The sequence below is a fragment of the Polyodon spathula genome, chromosome 15, assembly GCF_017654505.1.
Source record: "Polyodon spathula isolate WHYD16114869_AA chromosome 15, ASM1765450v1, whole genome shotgun sequence".
Taxonomy (NCBI): Eukaryota; Metazoa; Chordata; class Actinopteri; order Acipenseriformes; family Polyodontidae; genus Polyodon; species Polyodon spathula.
This window is the reverse complement of record NC_054548.1, coordinates 17,921,465-17,944,821: the sequence shown is the minus strand read 5'-3', so window position 1 is coordinate 17,944,821 and position 23,357 is coordinate 17,921,465. Positions and strand designations below refer to the sequence as shown.

At 39.1% G+C, this 23,357-nt stretch overlaps 2 protein-coding genes across 13 annotated transcripts in view; both read left to right on the top strand.

The window, feature by feature from the left end:
- Positions 1-1,468, top strand: part of LOC121327464 (LIM and senescent cell antigen-like-containing domain protein 1) — a 39,100-nt gene extending 37,632 nt beyond the window's left edge. For 4 of the 7 annotated variants that reach the window (XM_041271526.1, XM_041271527.1, XM_041271524.1 and 1 more), the window contains exon 11: positions 268-355. Coding sequence is in view for 3 of the 7 variants with exons in the window: in XM_041271525.1 (XP_041127459.1) it covers positions 268-382 (115 nt within the window). In the remaining 4 variants the exon portion in view is untranslated. Of the gene's footprint in view, positions 1-267 lie in introns of all 7 variants that reach the window. The other 3 variants (XM_041271525.1, XM_041271529.1, XM_041271523.1) reach the window with 1 other exon arrangement.
- Positions 1,469-3,874: 2,406 nt separating this feature from the next.
- LOC121327463 (E3 SUMO-protein ligase RanBP2-like) overlaps positions 3,875-23,357 on the top strand; it is a 31,761-nt gene continuing 12,278 nt past the window's right edge. For 2 of the 6 annotated variants that reach the window (XM_041271517.1, XM_041271516.1), the window contains exons 1-21: positions 3,875-4,134; positions 5,273-5,340; positions 5,436-5,547; positions 5,801-5,953; positions 6,124-6,354; positions 6,603-6,748; positions 10,523-10,718; positions 11,015-11,105; positions 11,459-11,668; positions 12,004-12,185; positions 12,278-12,459; positions 13,019-13,142; positions 13,247-13,408; positions 14,210-14,347; positions 14,474-14,614; positions 16,535-16,750; positions 16,865-16,948; positions 17,149-17,290; positions 18,052-18,146; positions 18,247-22,993; positions 23,222-23,299. In XM_041271517.1, the coding sequence (XP_041127451.1) occupies positions 4,063-4,134; positions 5,273-5,340; positions 5,436-5,547; positions 5,801-5,953; positions 6,124-6,354; positions 6,603-6,748; positions 10,523-10,718; positions 11,015-11,105; positions 11,459-11,668; positions 12,004-12,185; positions 12,278-12,459; positions 13,019-13,142; positions 13,247-13,408; positions 14,210-14,347; positions 14,474-14,614; positions 16,535-16,750; positions 16,865-16,948; positions 17,149-17,290; positions 18,052-18,146; positions 18,247-22,993; positions 23,222-23,299 (7,570 nt within the window). In that variant the 5' untranslated portion in view covers positions 3,875-4,062. The remainder of the gene's footprint in view (positions 4,135-5,272; positions 5,341-5,435; positions 5,548-5,800; positions 5,954-6,123; positions 6,355-6,602; positions 6,749-10,522; positions 10,719-11,014; positions 11,106-11,458; positions 11,669-12,003; positions 12,186-12,277; positions 12,460-13,018; positions 13,143-13,246; positions 13,409-14,209; positions 14,348-14,473; positions 14,615-16,534; positions 16,751-16,864; positions 16,949-17,148; positions 17,291-18,051; positions 18,147-18,246; positions 22,994-23,221; positions 23,300-23,357) is intronic. The other 4 variants (XM_041271521.1, XM_041271519.1, XM_041271520.1 and 1 more) reach the window with 4 other exon arrangements.

The following is a 23,357-nucleotide window of genomic DNA, read 5'->3' as shown; positions in this document are numbered from 1 at the left end:
AAAATAAAATAAAAATATTGTACACTTTGAAAATTATTTGGTGTCTCGATTCAGACAAGGGTCTCTACTGAAGAATTTATAAATACGTTTCCAGTTGCTTATGTTTTAATGTGACATCCTATCTAGGTTTGTTCTGTATGTTTTGGTGTAGTTTGCACATTATGCATTTTCCTGCATGTTGTGTACATACATTTCCAGTTAGTGGTGTACCCAGAACTATATCTATCTAAAAATAAAATGCTCAAACCTTATTTTACTTCTGCTTAGGAACAAGTTTGTGGAGTTTGACATGAAACCGGTCTGCAAGAAATGCTATGAGAAGTTCCCTTTGGAGCTGAAGAAAAGACTAAAGAAGCTGGCTGAAACTGTTGGACGTAAATAAACTGCAAGCTGTGCACTTTGCACAGTTTAGATGAACGCTAGCCATACTGAGCTTGGTTAGAACCTAAATGAGTTTAATATAGACAGAATCTGAAGGTTTGGAAACGCAAAACTGTATATTCATTGGAAGTCAAACTTATGGATTTAGTTTTAAAATAAAATTTGAAAACATCAAGGTATGAAAAGATAAGGATAATAGATTTTGTCACCAGAACGATCTTGTCAATTATACTGTACCTTTTTAGGATTTTGTATTTCACACCAATGTATTAACAAAAAACACTTCTATCTTATCTGCGCCAAATATGTTACTCTAGGTCTTTCTATACTCTCTATTTTATGACAATTCTACTCCAATGCATGATGTGCAAATTGAAATTAACTTAATGTTAATCCCTTTAAGGTTGTGGAGAAACGAAAACTTGTGCAACTAACAAGAACATGGGAACTTGCATTCTCCTAAATTTATGGAATGCATTTATTCATAAAGACATGTAGATTGTTAAATGCCCAAAGAAACTATATTAAATGCTTTTTGTCCAATTTGTAATGTAGGTCTCGCTCCATTTCTAAAACATTTGTTAATGTGGTTGACTACTATTAACAAAGAATACCTGTTTATTACAATCACATTTTAATGATTCATTACTAGTGTAGAGATGAATGCTTGGTTATGTATAAATGCCTTACATTTTCTTGTAACATTAAATTGCTATAGCGTCTTATTATGAAGAAATTGCTAATGTTTATAACACTTTCAGGACACAGAACTAGATGCATTATTGATGGTTTATAAGATGTTACCGATTTAATGCAGTGGTGCTTCCTTAATGGTGTAAGAGTCAAGCCTATTGGAAACTCGCTAGCCATCACACATTGTACGGGCAGCATAGAAAGTGAGTAAGTGGGTCCGAATACATGACAACTTTGACCTAAAAATCTCATAGCTTTTAAAATGGACTGTTTCTATTGGCACTGTTGTATAGCCTGCTATATCTCCTTTCTGTTTCTTGTGCCTTATTTTTATAATAGCAGTTCAATTAGAAAGAATCTTTAACTGTGTAGCCCAAATGCTTTGTTTTGACAACATGTACTTTTGTGAGTTTGATTTGTATTTATTTATTTTTTGTTAAAATCACTCTGCCTTAAATGTTAAACAGCCTGAAATAACAGATAATTAGAAAAATTGTTATTTTTGAAGTCAGCATTTATATAAGAATTAAGAAAATGTGTCAAGCAAGGGATGGGATGAATAAATAAATAGAGATGTACACCTGTAGTGAAAACGGTACTCAGGATTTCAAAGCATTATCTATATCAAGTATTGTTTACGTACTATGGAATAATGTTACATTTCTAGAATATTTCAAATGGATTTATTTATCAGAACAAATCATGAAAAAATGTGGCACAGTCTGTTTCTTTGGTAATAGTAAATGGCATTAGTAATTACAAAAAGAAATACTGCATAATGTTGGTTTAACATTTACAGTGCAACAGAATGTAAAAGAAAGTGTCACTCCAAGCCACCCAACTTAAAATTATATGTATACTAATCATTGCACAAATTTTCTAATATGTTTCTTATGTTATTCACAGTGACATATTCCAGTATTTAATAAAATCTATACTATCGAACTGTTGTGTTCATTTCGCAAATGTTAGGTGCCTTGTAGTCAATGTTATTGTACAACGTGCGGTATGGATTGTGTGCTCTGTATCAATTGGGAAAACTATGACTGCAAACATGTGAACCTATTGTAATTTTTTAGCATTCCAAAGGTCATAGTACAGTATATACAGCTTGACTACACCTACCTAGCCCTTCACATCCCTCAGTGTTTAGATGCCTACTGGGTTTCACACATAACTGGCACATCATTTGACCTGTTCCAAGGCCATGCACATTATAATAACAATGAAGATAATAACAATAATAATCATAACCGTATTGGCTAAAGTTTGGAAAAGTCTTTGTTCAGTTTCGTTGTGCAACGGCTTTCGTGTCCATTGTGTTTGCCGGAGGAAAATAATATTTAAAAAATGAAGAAAAAGAAACAAACTCATAGTATCTTTTAATTATTGTGAAATATTTAATTCAGTTTTACACAATAATTATTTTCCGATGCATATGCCTGTGTAACCTCCTCCCCCGCCCCCCGCCTTTAGAATTTAAGTAACGGTAAACTCACGCGCTGGAGACCACCTAAACCCAATGATCCTCCAGCATAGCACGAAAGCCTAACGTTTTTCAGGGCTATAGTAATATATATATAATAAACCCGGTTATTTTGTAAATGCGCGGACTCGCTGTGCCGTCTTTATTGACAACTGTAGCGCTCCGGTAAAATAGTACACTTGGGGTGATGATAATTGCTCGAAGATGTATATACCGTATTTACGTAGTGTAGTTTGCGTTGTGTGTTTTGTTTCAGTCAATGAACCCAGACCAGGTTGTTCGAGTCCAATATGCCAGCTCTATTTTATTTAGTTCCACCTGTTATATTTAAAAGACAAAAACATAAATATACAGGTACACGGCAGGTTTAGTACATTAATGATGTCAGCTTCATGTTGTTATGCTGTCTGACGCGAATGTCAGATAAAATGTAAAATAAATAACAATGATACATACAGTGTAAATATTAACCATACAAACACAAAATGACAGAAAATTAACTAATTACTTCAACACAAATTAATATAACCCCACCACCTAGCAGCCGCTAATAACCCGATGGCCCCCTGTCCTTTAACTATACACATAATTTAAAAAAAATATGAATTTAACTACATTAAAGACAAAACATAACAGAAAATACTTTAGGTCAGAATTAATGATGGAAAGTAAGTCACATACCTGTTATATTTAAAAGACACAAACATAAATACACAGGTACACGGCAGGCTTAGTAAATGAATGCTGTCAGCTTCATGTTGTTATGCTGTCTGACGCGAATGTCAGAGAGCAGTGCGATTCTAAATGTTTCCCTCTCGTTGCCTGGCTACACCTGCAAACCAATATGAATGACCATTGACTTAATGTTTCTTTTTTTTTTTTTGTGACTCATACTATCTGCAGCGCACACACTGCATCGATTGCGTAATTATTTCCTTTCCCGTTGAGCCAAACAGGCTCCTGTGTTATTTACTACTTTCACCAGTAACGTTGTAAATAAAAAACCCAATTAGCAAATCTGGGGGGGACACTACAAATGCACCTGCTGTTACCGTGTGTACTGTTTATTATGTTTTCAGGTTCGTAAATGTGTAAATTCATATATTATCACATATAAGCAGTTTACGCAGGATGTTCTTGTTGTGTCATGTTTTTCCGCTTCTTCAATTGCTTGTTTGCACAAACAAGGAACTTCCCGTTTTTTTTTTCAGCCATGCGTCATATTCTTCTGGAAGGTAGCTATTTACATTTCAAATGTAATTGGCTACATCAATTCACAATTCTTACATCGTATCCAATCAGTGCAGCTATACAATTTGACAGGCGGCCGTGTAGTTGTGGAAGGCGGGCGCTAGTCTCCAATTTTTAGGGCCTTGCGCTATGTAAATTATGTAAACGGTACTTGTAATAAGAAAGCGAAAATACTGTGTGTGTTTCTTATATAAATATTATATTCCGCAACTATTTTGTATCTAAGAATTCAGAAAACTAAACCTAGAGCCATGCGGCGTAGTAAGGCCGAGGTGGATCGCTACATATCATCGGTGCAAAGTTCTTCTCCTTCCGCTAAAGAGGTGAGTGTTTCTGGCCGTGTGTAACCGAGTAGAGGTTGAAACACGAGTGCTGATATGATAGGCCGCATTAAATTAAGAATAATGAAAGTATTTCTTGAAGCGGTTGTACTGAAATGTTCAAGTGAGTGGGACTGATCAGTAAATTCTTGCTTTCGTTTTGGGAGAAGCCCATTTCGTTCTAATGTGACAAAGACTCGGCCAGCATGCTTGTTTTGAAATTAATCTGCGTAGTTGGGTTGCTTATAATGCAAGCAGAGTGTGGATTATTGTCAGACATATCGGTAATCGTTAAGTAAATGGTAGATTCATTCCTGCACTTAGATATTAAAGGACGTAGGCTCGGAGATTTAAAAAAATAAGTGGCGCTGAATTGTAACTACTGTACGACCGGTACTTTTGTAAATCTTTAAATCTTAATGGGCATGACCAGAATAAAGAACTGTTGTTGTTAATTTACTGCAATTCACTACTCCCACTCACAGCATGTTTGTGCATACTCCAGTGTAACCAAATGATACAGACTTCCCAAGTATAAGTAACACTAACTGCAGATCTAAATACCGCTTATCTTTAACTCTATTAATCTAGTTGGGGTCTTCAACCTGGATGATATATAGACCCGTTTAAATTTAATTTATGCAATACAAATGCAGTGCTACGAGGTTTACGTTTTACAATTGGCTGTATTAAGATCTGCAACTGTTTAGTTCATTACAGTAGGCGCCCACACAGTACCCACTGCTGCATCAGTTTTCAACTATTGTGCATTGATGAAAATAAAGCCAGCAAAATGCCGACTGAGTCGTTGTGTGCTGTGACTTGGCTGCTGTCATGCAGGAAAATTATCTTTGTAAATTAATTGCAAATCTCACCACTTTCTCATCCTGTAACAATAAGGAACTTAGTGTTCATTTCCCATCAAGGGGAATATTAAAAAAATAACAAGGATGTGGTAAAGATATGCATACTGATAGCAGCTGTAGAAACTACATTTCAGTATCATTGTACAAGTCCTTCATTTGCACTAAGACCACCTCACCTAAGGGCTTTGGGTTTATGCCAGTCAGTCTTATCAATAAATATTTGAATGGTTTCTTCACAGCTTTCACAACTTAGATTCTTGTTATTTTGCTTTCAGAAACCTTTAAAAGGATTCTTGTTTGCAAAATTGTACTTTGAAGCAAAAGAATATGAACTTGCAAAAAGGTAAGAACAAATGTGTCCAACATTTTCAGTACTTGTACGCGGGGAGAGAAATAAAGATGTCTACAATAATCTTTTTTGAATTGTTTTATTAATAGACACATTTCAGCCTACCTAACTGTGCAGGAAAGGGATCCCAAAGCACATAAATTTCTAGGCCAGCTCTATGAAAAAGAGGAAAGCATTGAGAAGGCAGTTGGATGTTACAAGGTCAGTATTTATTAAGCAAAACTATCAACCATTTGATAGCTGTGGTGACTTTCAACTTAGTCTTGCAAGTGTTTTTTTTTTTTTTTAATCCATTATGAATGCTTGCATTTTAAATGCTGTTGATATTTTGTTACACAGATGTTAAGTACAAAACTGAAACTCATACCCTCACCCTCATAGATAGACGGAACAATAAAAGTTCATCTTGCACTGTAAAAAGAATGCTCACCTCTAGAAATGTCCTTGTCTGCAGCGTTCTGTGGAGCTGAACCCAGCACAGAAAGACCTGGTCCTGAAGATTGCTGAGTTACTGTGCAACAAGGGAGAAAGAGATGGGAGAGCCGAATACTGGGTGGAGAGGGCAGCCAAGCTCTTTCCTGGAAGCCCAGCAGTCTTTAACCTGAAGGTGGGGAAGGTCTTGTAGGCATAGCGAGTAGTGGAGCGTGAAATACATTTAATTACATACAAATGAAAATGTAACTCCTTTAGGGCTGCTTCAGGCCTATCGATTATTTTATATCGGCAAAAGGTCAATGAATAAATCTGTGTTGCGTTTTCCTTTTTCCTCTCCTGTAGGAGAAGTTGTTGAGTGTAACAGGGCAGCAGGGCTGGAATGAGCTTTTTGACTTGCTGCAGTCAGAGCTGCATGCTCGGCCTGGCGATGTGCACGTGAACATAAAGCTAGTGAACCTGTATTGCTCCGACAAGCGACTTGATGAGGCTGTGAGGCACTGCCTCAGTGCAGAGAAGAAAGGGACCATGCGCTACAGCTTAGACTGGTACACCTGTGTTGTACAGACACTAAAGGTTTGTACTTGGTATAGATGTTTTTTTCCCCCTAGTTCCTTGGTGTCTGAATGTTGCTTTTTCTAGTCTGTTCAAATTACTGATGTTAAACACTCGGCTTCACCTCTAAATTTCATATGCAAGGCAGGAGGTTGTGAAACGCATTATATATTTTTTCTGTTATGTAATGTTTTGTTTTAAAATGGTTTGTCAGTAGTAAGTTTAACGCAGTGGTTTTTTTTTGTTTGTTTTTTCTTTCTTTTTCCCAGGAGTACTTTGGCTCTACAGGTATATCTGAGTGTGATAAAACTATATGTAGGACAGTGCAGAAAGAACTGCTGCTGGCTCACAGTAATCTGGTTCGCCTGACACTGTCTGCTAAGGATGTTCATCATGGCAGAGTGGCCCTGCAAAGGTAGGCAGATGAGATTCCCTATATATTAGGGATGGGAATGCGACTAGCTTCCTTTTCGAAAACACAGGGTCAACATTTTCGTGTATTCGAATATCCGAAATAAAGAATAAAAGGTAAATCCGTATATGTATACTCCAAGCTGACTACTTATAGTGTAACCCGCTAGGTTAACTTTACTCTTTGGAGCAGCCGGCCGGGTTCACGAAGTATACAAATAATGTCCAAGACGAAATTTCTTCGATCAAGTTACTTTGTTTTTTCAATAACCTGTAAGTAATTGAAAACAAGGGACATACCCGGTTGTACTTTTAGTGGTCAGTGCAAATGTTTACGTTACTCCATCCCTTCACAAAGTCAACAGTATGTGTTTTATATTGTACTGCAGTCCATAGATTTAAAAAAAAAATTAATTCTTATTAGTCATTGCCTCTGTGAAATTTATTTTTATTTTTTATAATTTCATTTTGTTTCACAGTTGTTGTTTTGTTACAGATACACATTAATAAAACAACTCCAAGTAGATATATGTCAATAATAGTATACATCAGGTTTTTTCCCTGGACCCCAAATAAAAAAAGAAATACAAATATAAAAAAGATCATATAAACACACTGTCAACATCCTGGTCTGTACGCACGGGATGCCTCCTCCACAGTGAACTCTTTTGTCTTAATAAGAAACATGCAATGTGTAACTACATCCAAAACGAAAATCATTTTATGTTGCAACAAAGCTGGAAAGTATTGATAGGTTGAAAAAAGGAGTAACACAGGTATAAATTTGTCGAATATAGGTTTTCAAAAAGCACTTTTTGGCTTGTTCCGCAACGAAGCACCAACGCAAAATTGATTAAAGAAAAAAGAACAAAAAAAACAACTTGGATCTGAACTTTTCATGTGAAACTTCATGTCGGGATGATTTGGAATAAAAGCTCGATTTGAGATTCTTGCATGTTGGATTAAGATTTGGTGCACTTTGAAACGATTTGTGTCAGTCTGATTTTGATTAAATGTTCAGCACAGTTTTAATTTTTTAACAAATAGGATAAAGCAAAGGCAGAATATGAACAGGTATTTCTACTTGTATTAACAGTCTTATCTCATTAACTTACTGCAACAGTTTATCGTTCATTTTGATTGTCCTTTCGGTATAACAAACCCCTCGATATAACCAACAAAAGGCTTGGACCCCAACATGTTCGTTAAAGCAATGGTGTACTGTAGTTGCACGTACAGCAGTCTATCCATTTAAAAAAAAAAAAAAAAAAAAAAAAAAAGATAGGATTTGTATTTCAGTCCCATTGCACTGAAGCAGTATTCAACAAGCTTGGGGGTTTCTCAGTGAAATTTTTTTCAGCGTTGTTTAATTGTTATGCATGGTTTAGGAATTTTAGATACAAACACATCTTCTCTTCCATCACAATTTGAATTCCCAAACGACTCGCTCCAAATTATATATCTGCACAAGTGCTAGTTAGAGCTTCTTTTTCCCTTCAGACCGTGTCTATGGTAACGGCTGTTGTTCTGCTTAGCATTTGGTATGTCTTTATGTTCGTCATAAATTTTAATTTGCTTTCTAATTTAGTTAGACTGCCATGCTCCCAGAAGTTGTTTCATGACCACCTAGCAGCAGCTGCTGGGTGCAGTCATTACAGGGGAACTCAAGCGGGGATCTGTTAATATTAGCTGAAAACAAGGCAACAAATTTGTCAGTTTTCAAGCTGAATATGTTTACTGTAGAATTGCAGGATTAATTAGGGTGCTTACTTTTAATATGTACATCTCATTCACATGAACGTGCATTTTGAATAGCCGATGCAGAATATTAACGTCGGATGTAGTACAGCCAGATAAATTGTTGGTTGGTGCAACAGACATAACATAGTCTGACTTAAGGTTTAGCACAGGGGTTCTTAAACTTTTCAGTCTGGGTCCCCTTTTTCTGAGGTTGAACAACTCGCAACCCCCAATTTCCATGTAAATTTACGATTTCAAAACATTTAAATAACACGCGTAAAGTGCATTAGCAGTCAGACTAATTTTAGTAATTGAACATTTTCAACTTCAAAAAATAATAAAAGGCAAAAACACAGTGTATCCTACCTTTTCAGTGTGATGGCTGCATCTGCTTTTAAGATGAGGCTCTGCGCTGGCAATCTACATTCTCAGGTCATCTTCAAGATTGAGACTGTTACGATGTTTGCTTTAGATTGTGAGTCAGCATTTTCGAATTTGGTTGCAAAGTCATGTCGATACAAAAGGCATAAGCACTTTCATGGCTTTGCATACTAGTTCTGAGTATTCCATGTGCAGAGAACCAAAAATCACAAAGTAATTGTTTTGGAAAAGTGAGCTTCAGGGTATTACCACATGATAAAACCCCAAGCTTGCCCTGCATTGCTGGGGGCAAGGCTGCATTTTTAACAGCATATTCTTCAAATGGATTTCTTATTTAAAGGCTACCTGCTGCTGTAACTTGAGGAAAATAATGCCGCAGCTGGTTTTGTAGGTTTTGCAAGTGCGACAGGATGATGTCCTTTGTCTTCAGCTCTGGCATAGCTCTGGCACTGTCAGTACATACCACAGTACACCGCTCCCAGTCCAGCATCTTTAACTGCCTCAGAAAGTGTGTCATGAGTGCCTTCCACAGTAGTTCTACCTAAAAGTGGACTACAAAACAATACATCCTTCTGGAAGGATCCAAAAATGACGGTATATCTGTAACTAAGGCCCTGTCCACACTACATAACCGATCTCGAGAACCGTACTCGAAATCGTTCTAATTAATCCTGCTCCAAGCGTCCACACTGAAGCAATGTTTCATGTTCAGTTGGGCTTAATGCGCCCACATACTATTAGAATAGTTTTATTTTAAGATAAGATAATGTGTTGTGCTTTAGATTCAATTGTGAATTGTTCATCCCAATCCTACTTTTATCTCATTTTTGCAGTCACCTAATTAACGTTGTTATTTTGTTATTTTCCCCACTAGTTGTGTTTGTGGTGGATTTTATTTTATTTTTTAATTTATTTTAAGCGTAAAAATGAATACCCATTGTGGAGTTTACACCAAAAGCAAGTCCTTCAGGCGCCAGTATTTTGCCAGACATACCACAAAGCATTTTGGGATAACGGAGGATACACAAAAAATGTAGAGCAGTATTACAGCGTCCACACTTCTGATAAACCACACTACCTGATGTGATCTAATACCCCCTGAGGTGGTCTTGAGTACGGTATTAAACGCTGTGGACGCTAACCGTATTTAGCACTTTTAAGCTGGTTTAAAGGCATAGTGTGGACAGGCTCTAAGTAAATTCTGGTTGCATAAAGATAAGCAGAACCCACAGATATGAAGGAAGGAGTAATAATAGTAATATAGGGGGGGCATTCTGTTTTTGTAAGTTGGTGTGCATAAAAAAAAAAAAAAAAAAGTCACAGTTGAATCTACCACATCCTTGCGACCCCCGTCAGCATTTAAAATATTTATTGAATATTTATTTGTGTATTCGAATATACAGACCCATCTCTATATTCTGGTTATCCTCTGATTTTTGTAGTCTTAAGGAAACATTACTGTTTCCTCCAAATTGTGTTGTGCTTGGGATTCCCATGGGATTTTAATATTATGGCTCCAACCCCTAAAAAAATACCTTTTGGAGGTGTTAGATTCTCAGTTTGTTTTTGATTTCATGACATTTTATCATGTTTTCTTTTCATGTTTGTTTATCATTTCTTTTGGGAGTTTTTATTAATTTTATCTCTTTTGCTGTAGTTTTGATCATGCCATGCAGTCTGTGAAGAATTTAGTGACAGGCACAAAAGATGACTTGTCTGTCGCTTTCATTGAAATGAGAGGGCATCTCTACTTGCATGCTGGTTCTTTGCTGTTGAAGATGGCCGAACAAAATGAGCTTCAGTGGAGAGCTGTCACAGACCTTGCTTCATTGTGTTACCTCATAGCCTATCAGGTAGGTCTGACATGTCATGCTATTTTAACTGACTGACCGGCTATGAGGCAGATAACCTCTGCGCTGCCCTACATTATGATGCACTATATATTTTGAAAATGTGCAGTTAATAACTTGGACAACGGGTTCTCTCGATATAAGCAAAACTTGTGATGTATGTATGCTAACCCTCACTATATCCCCATTGCCAGGGATCTGCTTTTCCAACAGTACAATTCTTCAGTAGTTCTCAGTCAAAGAAGATATTTTTAGCATGATGTTAGTGAAGTTTTGCTTTTTTATTTTTTATGTATAAGGTGCCACGACCAAAGATGAAATCTATAAAAAGAGTTGAGACATCTCAAGAGTTGATGGACTTTTTAGCATGCGATCGACAAAGCCACTCGGGTAACATATATTTTTATTTTATTTTATTGCGTGTTTTCTTTATTTGTGTTCATTTATGGAAGCAGAAAGTGTGATGAAATAAATAGCTGGAGTGGTAAGGTGCAGTATCCTTTAATGAAACATCCCTGTTGGGGTTTCTGAAAAGGCAGCCTTGCCACAGCTCTTTCCACACCTCCTATCTCAGGAGCCATGAACTTGTTTTGTGCTTTGTTTTAAGTTTTTTTTTTTCAGAAAACACTAACATGTTCTTTTAACTATTTCCCTTGCACCAGAGAGACATGTATAGGGATTTAGCAGGTGCTTTGTCAGTATGGTTATCAGTTTAATAAACTGAAATGTTCTTGACTTTTCAGGCCATATGCTTTATAATTTAAGCCATGACAAAGAAGATTTCTTTAAAGAGGTAGTAGAAGCGTTTGCCAACAGAAGTGGGCAGGACTCTCTGTTTGAGACTTTGTTTGGGAGCGAGGCTGTTGCTGAGCCTTCCTTCATTGGAAATGACAACATCAGGAATGTTGCAGTGCAGCCGCCTGATCTGGGAGAACTTGCCAGGTGTGATAATGGTAAGATTCTACCATGCTTTTTTGAAGTTTTGAATTGACTATTTAATACTATGGAGCAGACAAATACAGGTCTGTGTTTAAAATGAATACCACTGTTGGAATTGGAGGACACGGCTACAAAGATTAGTAAAGAAAGCTGGGGTGTTTAGATGCAAGGAATATATGTAGTGATTTTGAATGTTCGTTACATCTGAGGAAAGGTGAAATGTGCACAACAAACACAACAACAGTAAACTTTCATACCTATCAATATTAACTTTAACATATATTGTAGATTTTAAAGCATTCTGTTTCCAAATATCTATTGAACAGGTGTGTTTTCTCTCTTTCTACAGGCTCTATTCCTTTACATAGTGGAAATCTGCAGCACCTGACGTGGCTTGGCTTGCAGTGGGCCTTAATGGACCGGAAGCCCTCCTTCCGAGACTGGTTGAAGCAGCTTTTCCCTCGACTGCCTCAAGAAACATCAAAGCTTGAAACCAATGCTCCAGAGTCCATCTGTCTCCTAGATCTTGAGGTGGGAAACTTACAAGCCCCCCCACCATTCCCCTTTTTTTTTTCTCTGTCTCTCCATAAACGTTGCATGATAATGCATCTTTCTTTCTGCAGGTGTTCCTGTGTGGTGTGGTGTTTACAAGCCTTGCACAGTTGCGAGAGAAATCCAAAATTAGCTACAATGTGCAGTCGTTCGAGCCTAGATGTTTACCGCTCCCCATTGTCAAACTGCTTTGCACGGACAGACAGCGAAATTGGTGGGATGCTGTGTATAACCTCATTCACAAAAAAGCACTGTAAGTCTCAGTATATCTTTCTCTTCAGAATAGTGGTGTGGTTTTACTAATGATTTTACCATAGCAGGTTAGCAATATAAAACGCTTATCTCAGTGAAATTAAGGTTTGGTATCCATTTAGATGAGTATGGATTTGAGAAGCATTTTTAAATGGAATTGAAACAATATTGCTTTATGGCAACTGAACTGTGTTGGTTCAACCATGTTTTATTTTGCAAAGCTCTAATTCCTTTTTAAAATGTAAACAATACAGTTTTTTACAGTTAATACATGACCCTGGGAATCACGCATATTTGTCTCACTCGGCCATTCAAAGGGTTTCTCCGCTTTTTCTGGAGAAAAAACGACTAGCGATCTGTGCTTGGCGTCTTTTTGATGGAAAGGGAAAATTGTAATGTCAGACCGCAAAGGATTAATGAAGTTTTTTTTTTACTGTATCATTTTTGATGTCTTAAATTAAAAGTTTTTAGTGTGTGCATGACTTTGCTCTAACCTTGTCTGCATGTCCAGTATTGCTTAATGTTTACCACAATCAACATTCATATTGTTTTTGTTTTAGTCCTGGGACTTCTGCCAAGCTTAGGCTTTTAGTTCAGCAAGAAATGAACACTTTGAGAGCAGGGGAGAAGCATGGGCTGCAGCCTGCCTTAACTATAAGATGGGCACAACATCTTCTAGAAACTGTGAGTTTACCGAAAAAAAGAGTTTTCTTTCTTTGTGATTTATGCACTTACAGTATAGTGACTGTTTACTTTCCACGCTAAAAACTTTGGTCTTATGTTTTTAGGGGAGTGGCCTAAACTCATTTTATGATCAGAAGGAATATATTGGCAGGAGTGTTCACTATTGGAAGATGGCCCTGCCCATGTTGGAGAGTATAAAGAAGAGAAGTAGTATTCCTGAACCTATTGACCCCTTGTTCATGCACTTTCACAGTAAAGATATTCAGGTACAGTAGACATTGGTGCAATTTCATGTTCAGAGGTGAAACGTGGCCAGTTTGTATTTTATTTAGCATGTCGTCCAAACTCCTGCATAGCCCGTATTGATGTTTTTGATATCTTGTTGTGATGTACATATGAAGGGCTGGATTTTTTATTAACACCCTGTGACAGGACGGTGAGCGGGGTGATAATAACAAGTCAGCACACTTGTACACGTTCCAAAAACGTCTATTTCTTAAATTAAAAAACACACATTAAATCCAGTCGCCCCTGTACCAGCAATGGGGGAGTCCGGGGGAAAGTGTCCTTGCTGTGCTATGCAGTGAGGTAGTGATTTGTGGATGAGTTGGCTCCGTGGCTGCAGCGCTGGATCTCCTCCTACTCTGCTGCAATAAACAAACACAATGACAACACAAAAAGTTCCCGGCTGGGAACTACATCTCAGTGCAAGGAGCCTTACTCCCGTAACTGTGTCCCCTTTGTACCACCAAACTCCTCCCTGGATAAAACTATGGCAATGGGCTGGTTACAATCGCAGCCTGACCCATATCTTTATCCAAATTGAGTTGTTTTGAGAAATTACAGCTAAACCCTTTCCTCAAGATGGCTGACTTCCGGTTTCTACCTACCGTTGAGTCCGCCAGTCGAGGGGAAAACATACAAAAAGCCTTACACAGCTCATCTTCTGGTTGGGAGGGAGATTTACAGTTCAAATACCTTCGCTGTCTGTCACAGACCCATACTTGTTGCCATCATTTTAGCAAATTTATATCGGAATAGGCAATAAAATGCTTCCTTCGTTTCAGATTGCTGAAGTTAAGGATTATGAAGAGGATGCGCAGATTGCTTTTGCTACACTGTGTGAAGTTGAAGGCAACACAGATGATGCAATAGCGGCCTTTGAGACCATAAATACTGTTGTAGCTTTCTGGCATCTTGCACGGGTGAGTGGTTGGAGGGGGCCAGGGGAGTTACTAAAAAAGTTCTATTTCTTGGTCTTTTTAAAAAAAAAAAATTAATGGCAGCATTATTATTATATATAGATATTTTTTTTTAATTATTATTTTAAGATTTTTCAAAGGAGAGCTGAAGAAATTGGAGACTCTGTAATAGAAGGTCAAGAGATGAGTAAAATGTCTTTACGGAAGTCCAGAAAGTATTTGTCAAAAATCTTGGACGGCTTCAACGCTAATGCTGCAGAAATTGAAAAAGTAGGTATCTTTCCTTTACACATGCATGGTAATGCGGTTCAGTTTGCAAACAAATCTTTTTCTTTGTTCCATTTAACCATGGCTAGAGGAAACCTTTTATTGAAAAATGAAGGGGTGATATACTGTACGTTACGAGAAGAGTGCATTTCCTACATTTGTGCAAGTTGTGGAAAGCTTGAGGGTCAATTGCAACAAACTAAAAGGAGCCTACTAACTGGGGCTGATCCTGTGGTTAGTACAGAGGGCGATTCTAAACTAGTACACAAGTTAATACCAATTGCAACAAATTAAACGGCTCATGATGGTCCCCAGCTGTGTACAGGGCCGGCGGAACAGATGGCTGCCAAATTGAAGTGGGTGGCAAAAACGGTACATATTTACATTTTATACTTTTCTTTAATTGTAAAATCTGAGATCACGGTTTCTTGTGTCTGCAAAACTTACTGCTGATGTTACGGAACCATGTCATGAGCAGTGGTGTAGTCCTAAATCTGGAAGTGTGGGAACGCTGGGTGGGCGGGTGGTTCATGCAGGTACGGTGTTAGGCGAAATCTGGTCTCCCCTAGGAACAGGCTTGTGGTTGTTGTCCTTAGCTTAGCAACAGGCTCGTATTGAAGTTCCGTGCATATTCAAATGGGATGGGGCATTATTGGATTTCATTTAATTACTCTGACAATAATTCTTTATAAAAGGACTTTGCTAATACAGGATAATTTTATATCTCTGAAGTTCTCTGATAACTGTCCTGGAAATCACAAGGTTTGTAGCTAGTTGCTTTTCACAACAAATCTCGCCAAGTCGGCCCTTAAAATCACTAGTTTTGGCGAGAAATTTGTTAAACTGGTAACACTGCTTGAAGAAAAAAATATTTAATTTCCCCGTGGCTTATTGCCTTGACGCAACAAGGAAAAGAGAGGCCCGGTAGAACGTGTGTAGACTTGACTGTAGTGAGGCTGTTAGGGATAGAGCTAAAGCCTCTACTGTATGCCTCTTTCACAGGGAAGGCAGCATTGAATCTGCTTACAGGTGTATTCTGTGCAGTTGAGCGCTACAGAGTTGCTGTGGAATCCTTTTGGCTGTCTGCCAAAGTTTTTCAGAACAGTCTTTTATACACCCTGAAATTGTATAATTTTGCACACGACTACTGGCCATGATTGTCTTTGTATGGATGTACTGACAATTTAAGTGTTTATAGGCTATACCTGAAATATCTAATTAGCATTTCTGATTCGATTTACACCTTTTTATAGTCTGCAATACACCTTTTGGTCTTGTAAACAAATGCATTTGTTTTGTGTGTGAATTAAATAATGACAACTAATACATGTTATGTTTGTCCTCTAATGCAGCTTCATTAATTTTCCTGGAGTTTTAGGAAAATTAGATTATACATATGAAATGGGAAAATATCCTTATGCAATTAAGCCTTAATATTTACTTTTGTGCATAAATGCATTTCCGTACATAAGTTTAAAAAAAAAAAAAAAAAAAAAAATCAATCTTGTAATGAAATATAACACTTCTAAAATATAATGGCTGGAACCAATCACTCAGATTTTGAGACCACCACTTCAGTTTCTGTTTGGTAGCACACTCCAGTAAAGAGGTTAACCCTGAGCTCTGCACTAAAGCTAGAGATCAGCTAGTCCCCAACTTTGTTTCCTATCTCTTAGTTGCAAAAGTTACCACAGAGTCTGCAACTTAGTACACAGCTCCATACTAAATCGATGAGTTTGTTGCATTTGAACCTGAGAGTCTAAACCTGAGAGGTCTTTCATATTGCATTTTCTTAATTGAACAACAAAGTTCTATGCTTTTGCCTATATAAAAAAAAAAAAAATACTGATTTCTGGTAAGGTATTCCATGTTTTTTATGATCATTCTCCGTCTCCCATCCTCTCCACTTCATTGTCTTGCCAGCTTCCTGTATCAATAGATGAGCTTGGTGAGCTGATGGATGATGTGAATCAGCAGCTTGGGGAGAGCGGTGAAGCTATGGATATGGAGGAAGAGGAGGAGGTTAACGACACCAACACTAGTCCGTGCCACATTGCAGACCCCATTAGCACTACACAAGTAAAGTTTTCTACTCCAGCGCCAACAAAAAATATCACCTCTCCATCAAAGAGTCATAGGGTACGTCTGCTTCATAGAGCACTTTGTCTTATTTTTTTTTTTTTTTTTTCTCGACCGTAAATTTACAGGATATCTACATTTTTTTTTTTTTTTTTTTTTTTTTTTTTGTTACAGTTCTCCCCCAAGACACCACCTCACTGGGTAGAGGACCAGAAGTCCTTGCTGCAGATGCTTTGTCAGCAGGTGGAAGCCCTCAAGGTACACTTTGTAGATATTGCAAATCTGGAGCAGTAAATACGTTTTTATTTTTTGGACAGTGCACTTTCTTTTACTTCATTTGTTTTACTGTGCTTTTGTATAGTGTTTTGAGATTTGTAGAGGTGCTTTGTGAAATTACTAATGATGCCCTATACCAGTGCTTCCAGGTGTAGTAATTGTTGGTTTACTGTTTGTTATAGAATGAAGTCCACGACTTGAAGGCCAACACTTCTGGCGCTGTTGCATCTCCACATCACCGATTGTACGGGGATACCTTCATGGCTGATGCTCTTCCAGACAGCTTCCCAGCAGCACAAAGTTTCCATGGTGCTCCACTAACAGGTAGATATTTAGTTTAATAAGCATTTTTTTTTAAAAAAAATTTTTAAATGTCTTGTGCAGCACTTGTACCATTTTTTGTACTATTTGGCTACGGTATGGAATCCCACTTGTCAACAGACATACCAGCAACGGTATATTTTCTATATTCAAATTATCATATTTACATTTTATTTTTTGAGTTCATATTTATATGTATTTGTAATTCGGTATTGTATACATGGATCATACAATTGAGCGTCGACCAATCAAATCTGTATTGCAAGTCGCTTTCTTTTCATTCCAATGTTTCTTCAGTGTGTGCATACCGATGAATAATTTCTCAAACTGCTACCATTAAATGAACAAGGGTTTGATTATGGTTAAATGCAAAAACCCCACTTGCTTGTCCTGCTTTGAAAGTAGATACTTGTAAGAGAGCTTTCTTAAGGTTATCTCTACGGATACCAACATGCTGTAAACTGCATAATAGAATCGCCTAGTTTATTGAGTCAACCACATGTTGCAACTACTAATTGCATTACCTCTGCTGTTCAACTAATACAAAACTTACTGTTCTATGTGATTAAAAGTGAAGGTATATAAACATGATCACAAGGTTTTCAGTGTATTTAGTAAGCTCAGTGGGGTAAAACTAGCAAAAATGTAGCACCATAACCCAAAGGTTTTTTTAAATTATTTGGTAGACCATAATTGTGGTGTTCTGGTTTTTTTAATATTTTACTTGTATATTGAGTTGTGTTAACCTTTTTTTTTCCTGGCAGTCTCTACAACAGGTCCATCAGTATACTACAACCAATCTCCTGCATACAATTCCCAGTACCTCCTCAGAACAGCTGCCAATGTCACTCCAACCAAGGTCAATTTTATATTTGATCATTTTCCAGCATGCCTTGAGTTTATATATTGCTGTATTTATATTAAAATTAAACATGCTTTTTGTTTGATTTGTTTTCTAGGCACCAGTGTTTGGGATAAACCGGCTCACACCTCAGCAGCACATGTATGCATATCAACAACAGCCGACCCATACTCCACCCCTGCAGACCTCATCAGCCTGCATGTACTCTCAAGAAGTTTACGGGGCTCAGCTGCGCTTCGAGTCTCCTGCAACCAGTTTATTGTCCCCTTATAGCGAGGAGTATTACAACCACACTGTCCCTCAGGCCAGTACAAACCCTCCTCTCCCTGAACCAGGTTACTTCACAAAACCCTCTGTGGGGAACCAGGTTTCCAAGCTTTCTGAGGGGAAGACCGTGGAATTTGGTAAAATAAGCTTTGGGCAACAGGTTCCGGCTGAAGCACCTAAGGTACCTGGTTTTGGAGCAACAGTAGTTACACAGTCCACACCGGCTGCCACATTCAAATTTAACTCTAACTTTAAATCCAATGATGGTGACTTCACATTCTCATCCCCACAGGTCAGACATGCCAATGAAAGTCTTCTGGGGCTTTTGACTTCGGATATGCCAGCCAGATCAGAAGGACATCTTGCACCAAAGGCTCCTGTCCAGGATCCAGTACCATCTCAAGTGGGCCTCTTCAGTTTCGGCAGTAAAAATACACCCGGATTCTCGTTTGCTGATCTTGCAATGCAGAGTCAAAACAAACCCAATCTGTTTGGTAAAGTTGAGCAACCTTTCAGTTTCACAAATGCCAACAAGCCAGGTTTTGTAGTGGCAGGCACTCGGCAGGAAGAAAAAGGTGCAGCGAGTGATCATGACAGTACTCATGAAGAAGATGAAGATGGGCCTCATTTTGAGCCAATTGTGCCACTCCCTGAGAAGGTAGATGTCAAGACTGGAGAGGAGGACGAGGAAGAAATGTTCTGCAACCGAGCCAAACTTTTCCGCTTTGAAACTGAGGCAAAAGAATGGAAGGAGAGAGGTATTGGGAACATTAAGATACTGAGGCACAGAACATCCGGTAAAGTCCGTCTACTAATGAGGAGAGAGCAGGTGCTGAAAATCTGTGCAAATCATTATATTACGCCTGATATGAATTTAAATCCCAATGCTGGTTCAGATAAATCATGGGTATGGTATGCTATAGATTATGCTGATGAAATGCCAAAACCAGAGCAGCTAGCTGTAAGATTCAAATCTGCAGAGGAGGCAGCACTCTTTAAAGTTAAATTTGAAGAGGCTCAAAGATTGGTGCCCAAATCTCCATTAAAACATGATGACAAACCAGGGAAAGAAATATTAAAAAAAAACACTACTTCTCATCATGCTGCCAGAGACTCTGGATTTGGAGCTCAGTTTGTTAAGAAGGAAGGAGAGTGGGATTGTAGTGTATGCGTAGTGAGGAACTCTGAAGCTGCTGTGTTCTGTGCAGCCTGTCAAAGCCCCAATCCCAATGCTAAATTACAACCTGCAGTTAAAGGAGGCTCGGAAGCTAGTAAAGGGTTCACTGTGCCATCAGCTGTTCCTGTAACATTTAGCTTTGGGTTTGGTAAAGAATCAACAAAGGAAAGTAGCATCACTGGATTTGGCACACAGTTTGCAAATGTTCAAGCACCCTCTGCGTTCAAATTTGGAACCGGTAGTGACTCGTGTACAGTCTCTGCTCTGGCTGTTTCAAAGTTCACATTCAGCCTTGGCAATGAAAAATGCAAATCCACCACAAAAGGAGGTTTTGGAGAACAGTTCACAAAGAAAGAGGGTGAATGGGGCTGTGATATATGCTCAGGAAAAAATTGTGCAACTGCTGGAAAATGCATATGTTGTCAGACTCCAAAACCAAGTTGCAAAGATGTTGCTGTTGCACCAGGTGGTTTGGGACCCTCTGCATTTGAAATTGGTGTTAAATCTGATATGAATAAAACTGCAGAGCAAGGGTTTGGTGCACAGTTTACCAAGAAGACAGGCCAGTGGGACTGTGATGTGTGTTTAGTAAGAAATGAAGCAGCTGTTACTAAGTGTGTTTCTTGCCAGACTTCGTGCAAAACTTCTCAGTCATCTATCCAGGCAGCGTCCACCTTTCCATCTAGTGAAACGAGCCAGAGTCCTTCCAAAAATGAGCTTTCTGCACTTTTTGGTAAAAAAGATGGACAGTGGGACTGTGATGTGTGTTTAGTAAGAAATGAAGCAGCTGTTACTAAGTGTGTTTCTTGCCAGACTCCATGCAAAACTTTGTCATCTGTCCAGGCAGCGTCCACCTTTCCATTTAAAATCTCTAGTGAAACAAGCCAGACGCCTTCCAAAAATGAGCTTTCTGCACTTTTTGGTAAAAAAGATGGACAGTGGGATTGTGATACGTGTTTAGTAAGAAATGAAACTGCCTCTGCAACCTGCGTTTCCTGCCAAACTCCTAACCCTAATGCTAAAAGCACTGCTCAAGCTACACTGTCAAGTTCATCCTTCAGTTTCACCTTCAGCGGGCAACCTGCACCTAGCCAACTTTCAGGGACAGGATTTAAAGCCAATTTTGGTACCAGCAACAGTTTTAAGTTTGGTCATACTGAAGAAAAGAGCTCTGCATCATCCTTCAAATTTAAGGCCCCTCTGTCTCAGACTGAAAATAAACCTACAAGTGGAGGTGGATTTATGTTTTCAGTTCCTGTTCCAGCAGGGGGCTTCAAGTTTGGCACTCAAGAGTCAAGTAAGCAGACTGATCCTGGTGAAAATGCAATGCCTATGGGTGGTTCTGCTGCCATGTCTCTGAAGAATTTTGCTGAACAGCAGAGAGAAAAAGAAAAGGCTAGAGAGTCCAGTTCCACCACAACAGTGGAGGAAAATCCCCTTTTTACCGGCAAACCCAACACATTTACTTTTGCTGATTTAGCTAAAATGTCAGGTGGGGATGGTATCCAGTTGGGTCGAAAGGACCCCGATTTCACAGGGTTTTCTAGAGCCGGTGAACAGCTGTTTACTGGTTTGAAGGCTGACCAGAAGGGAGATAATTCTTTGGAGCAGCAGGAGGAAGAAGATATATACAAGACAGATGAGAATGATGACATTCAATTTGAGCCTGTTGTTCCGTTGCCAGAAAAGGTGGATCTTGTAACAGGGGAGGAGGATGAGGACATCCTGTACTCCCAGCGAGTCAAGCTGTTTCGGTTTGATCTTGATATCGGTCAGTGGAAAGAAAGAGGCGTGGGCACCCTGAAGCTCTTGAAGAACAAGACAAATGGAAGGCTGCGAGTGCTCATGCGGAGAGAGCAGGTTCTGAAGGTCTGTGCTAACCACTGGATTACCACCACCATGAACCTGAAGCCCCTCTCTGGTTCAGACAGAGCCTGGATGTGGTTGGCTAATGACTTTTCTGATGGAGATGCTAAACTGGAGCAGCTGGCTGTCAAGTTTAAAATGCCAGAGCTGGCAGAGGAATTTAAGTTTAAGTTTGAGGAGTGCCAGAGGCTGTTGCTGGACATACCTTTGCAGACACCTCACAAGCTGGTTGACTCTGGCAGGACGGCACATCTTATTCAGAAAGCTGAAGAAATGAAGAGCGGCCTAAAAGACCTAAAATCCTTTTTGACGGACGACAAGGCAACGCTCCAAAAGAAGGATAGCATCCTCCCAAATGCTAGCAATGCTTCTGGTTTGATCATCAAACCCCATGCTGAAAGCACAGGCCCAACCCTGGAGTGGGATAACTATGACCTACGTGAAGATGCCCTGGATGATAGTGTGGACACTTCTGTCTATGCCTCACCATTAGCCAGCAGTCCTTTACAAAAGAGTCTCTTCCGTTTTGGAGAATCCACAGCTGGGTTTAACTTCAACTTCCAGCCCGTCTTGAGTCCTGCTAAGTCCCCGTCAAAACTGAACCAGAGCAGGATATCTGTTGGCACTGATGAAGATTCTGAAGTGACTCAGGAAGAGGAGAGGGACGGGCAGTACTTTGAGCCAGTTGTCCCCCTACCTGATTTGGTAGACATTTCCACTGGGGAAGAGAATGAACTAGTGGTTTTCAGCCACAGAGCCAAGCTCTACCGATATGACAAAGATCTAAGCCAGTGGAAAGAGAGGGGCATTGGGGACTTAAAGATCTTGCAGAACTATGACAACAAGCGGGTGCGTGTTGTCATGAGGAGGGACCAGGTGCTGAAGCTGTGCGCCAACCACTGGGTTACGGCTGATATGAAGCTGGAGCCAATGAAAGGAGCAGAGAGGGCGTGGGTCTGGAGTGCTTTTGATTTTACTGAAGGAGAGGGGAAGGTGGAGCAGCTGGCTGTTCGTTTTAAGCAGCAAGAAGTGGCAAACTCCTTCAAGGAAAACTTTGACAACGCCAACAAAGCCCAGGAGAAGCAGATCTTGGTAGTGCCATCTTCATCGAAGGGCATCACCCCACGGCAGTCTCCATGTGGTAAAGGTGCTGTGGCCATGCTAGATGAAATTATCAGGCAGCAAACTGACTTACCTTCACAGAACTCTCCATCCCCTTGTGCTGCACCGAATGTTGCCATGACTCCAAGCTCTGAAACTCCAACCAAAGCTGTGGTATTGCCTCCCAAATTTGTCTTTGGCAATGAATCCCTTAAAAACATATTCACAAGCTCGGCGTCCTCCGGCAGCCCATCTGTCTCTAAAGAGCCATTTAGCTTCAGCTTTAAAGACAAGGCTGGTAGCGATCAATCTGTGACCAGGAAGACGCGAGATAGTGGACTGGAAAACGGCAAGGCATCCAGCACTGCAGCTCCCAGTTTAGTGGCATTACCACCAGGACAGATGACCAGCACGTTTAAAATGCCTGAGAGAGGTAAGGATATATTTATATTGGTATTGATATTCAGATTTTGGTTAATAATGAAATAAGCCCAAATTGGATAAATGTTCTAGATAATTGTTTTAATTTAGAGAGTGTTAATTCTGTTCATATTTTCTATAATAATAAAAAAACACCTTATGACAGAGAAAAAAAAAAAAAACAAAAAAAAACAAATCTGGGTTATTTAGTTTGTTTGACCCAGAAACCATTATTTTTTAGGACTGGATTTTAGACTTTTCAAAGATAACCCTATGGCATTTTGGACCTGCACATCTACTACACAATTTAAAACTGAAGGTATTTTTTTAAATGCACTGCGTGCACTGTGACACATTACTTTGCTGGGCTCCCACCC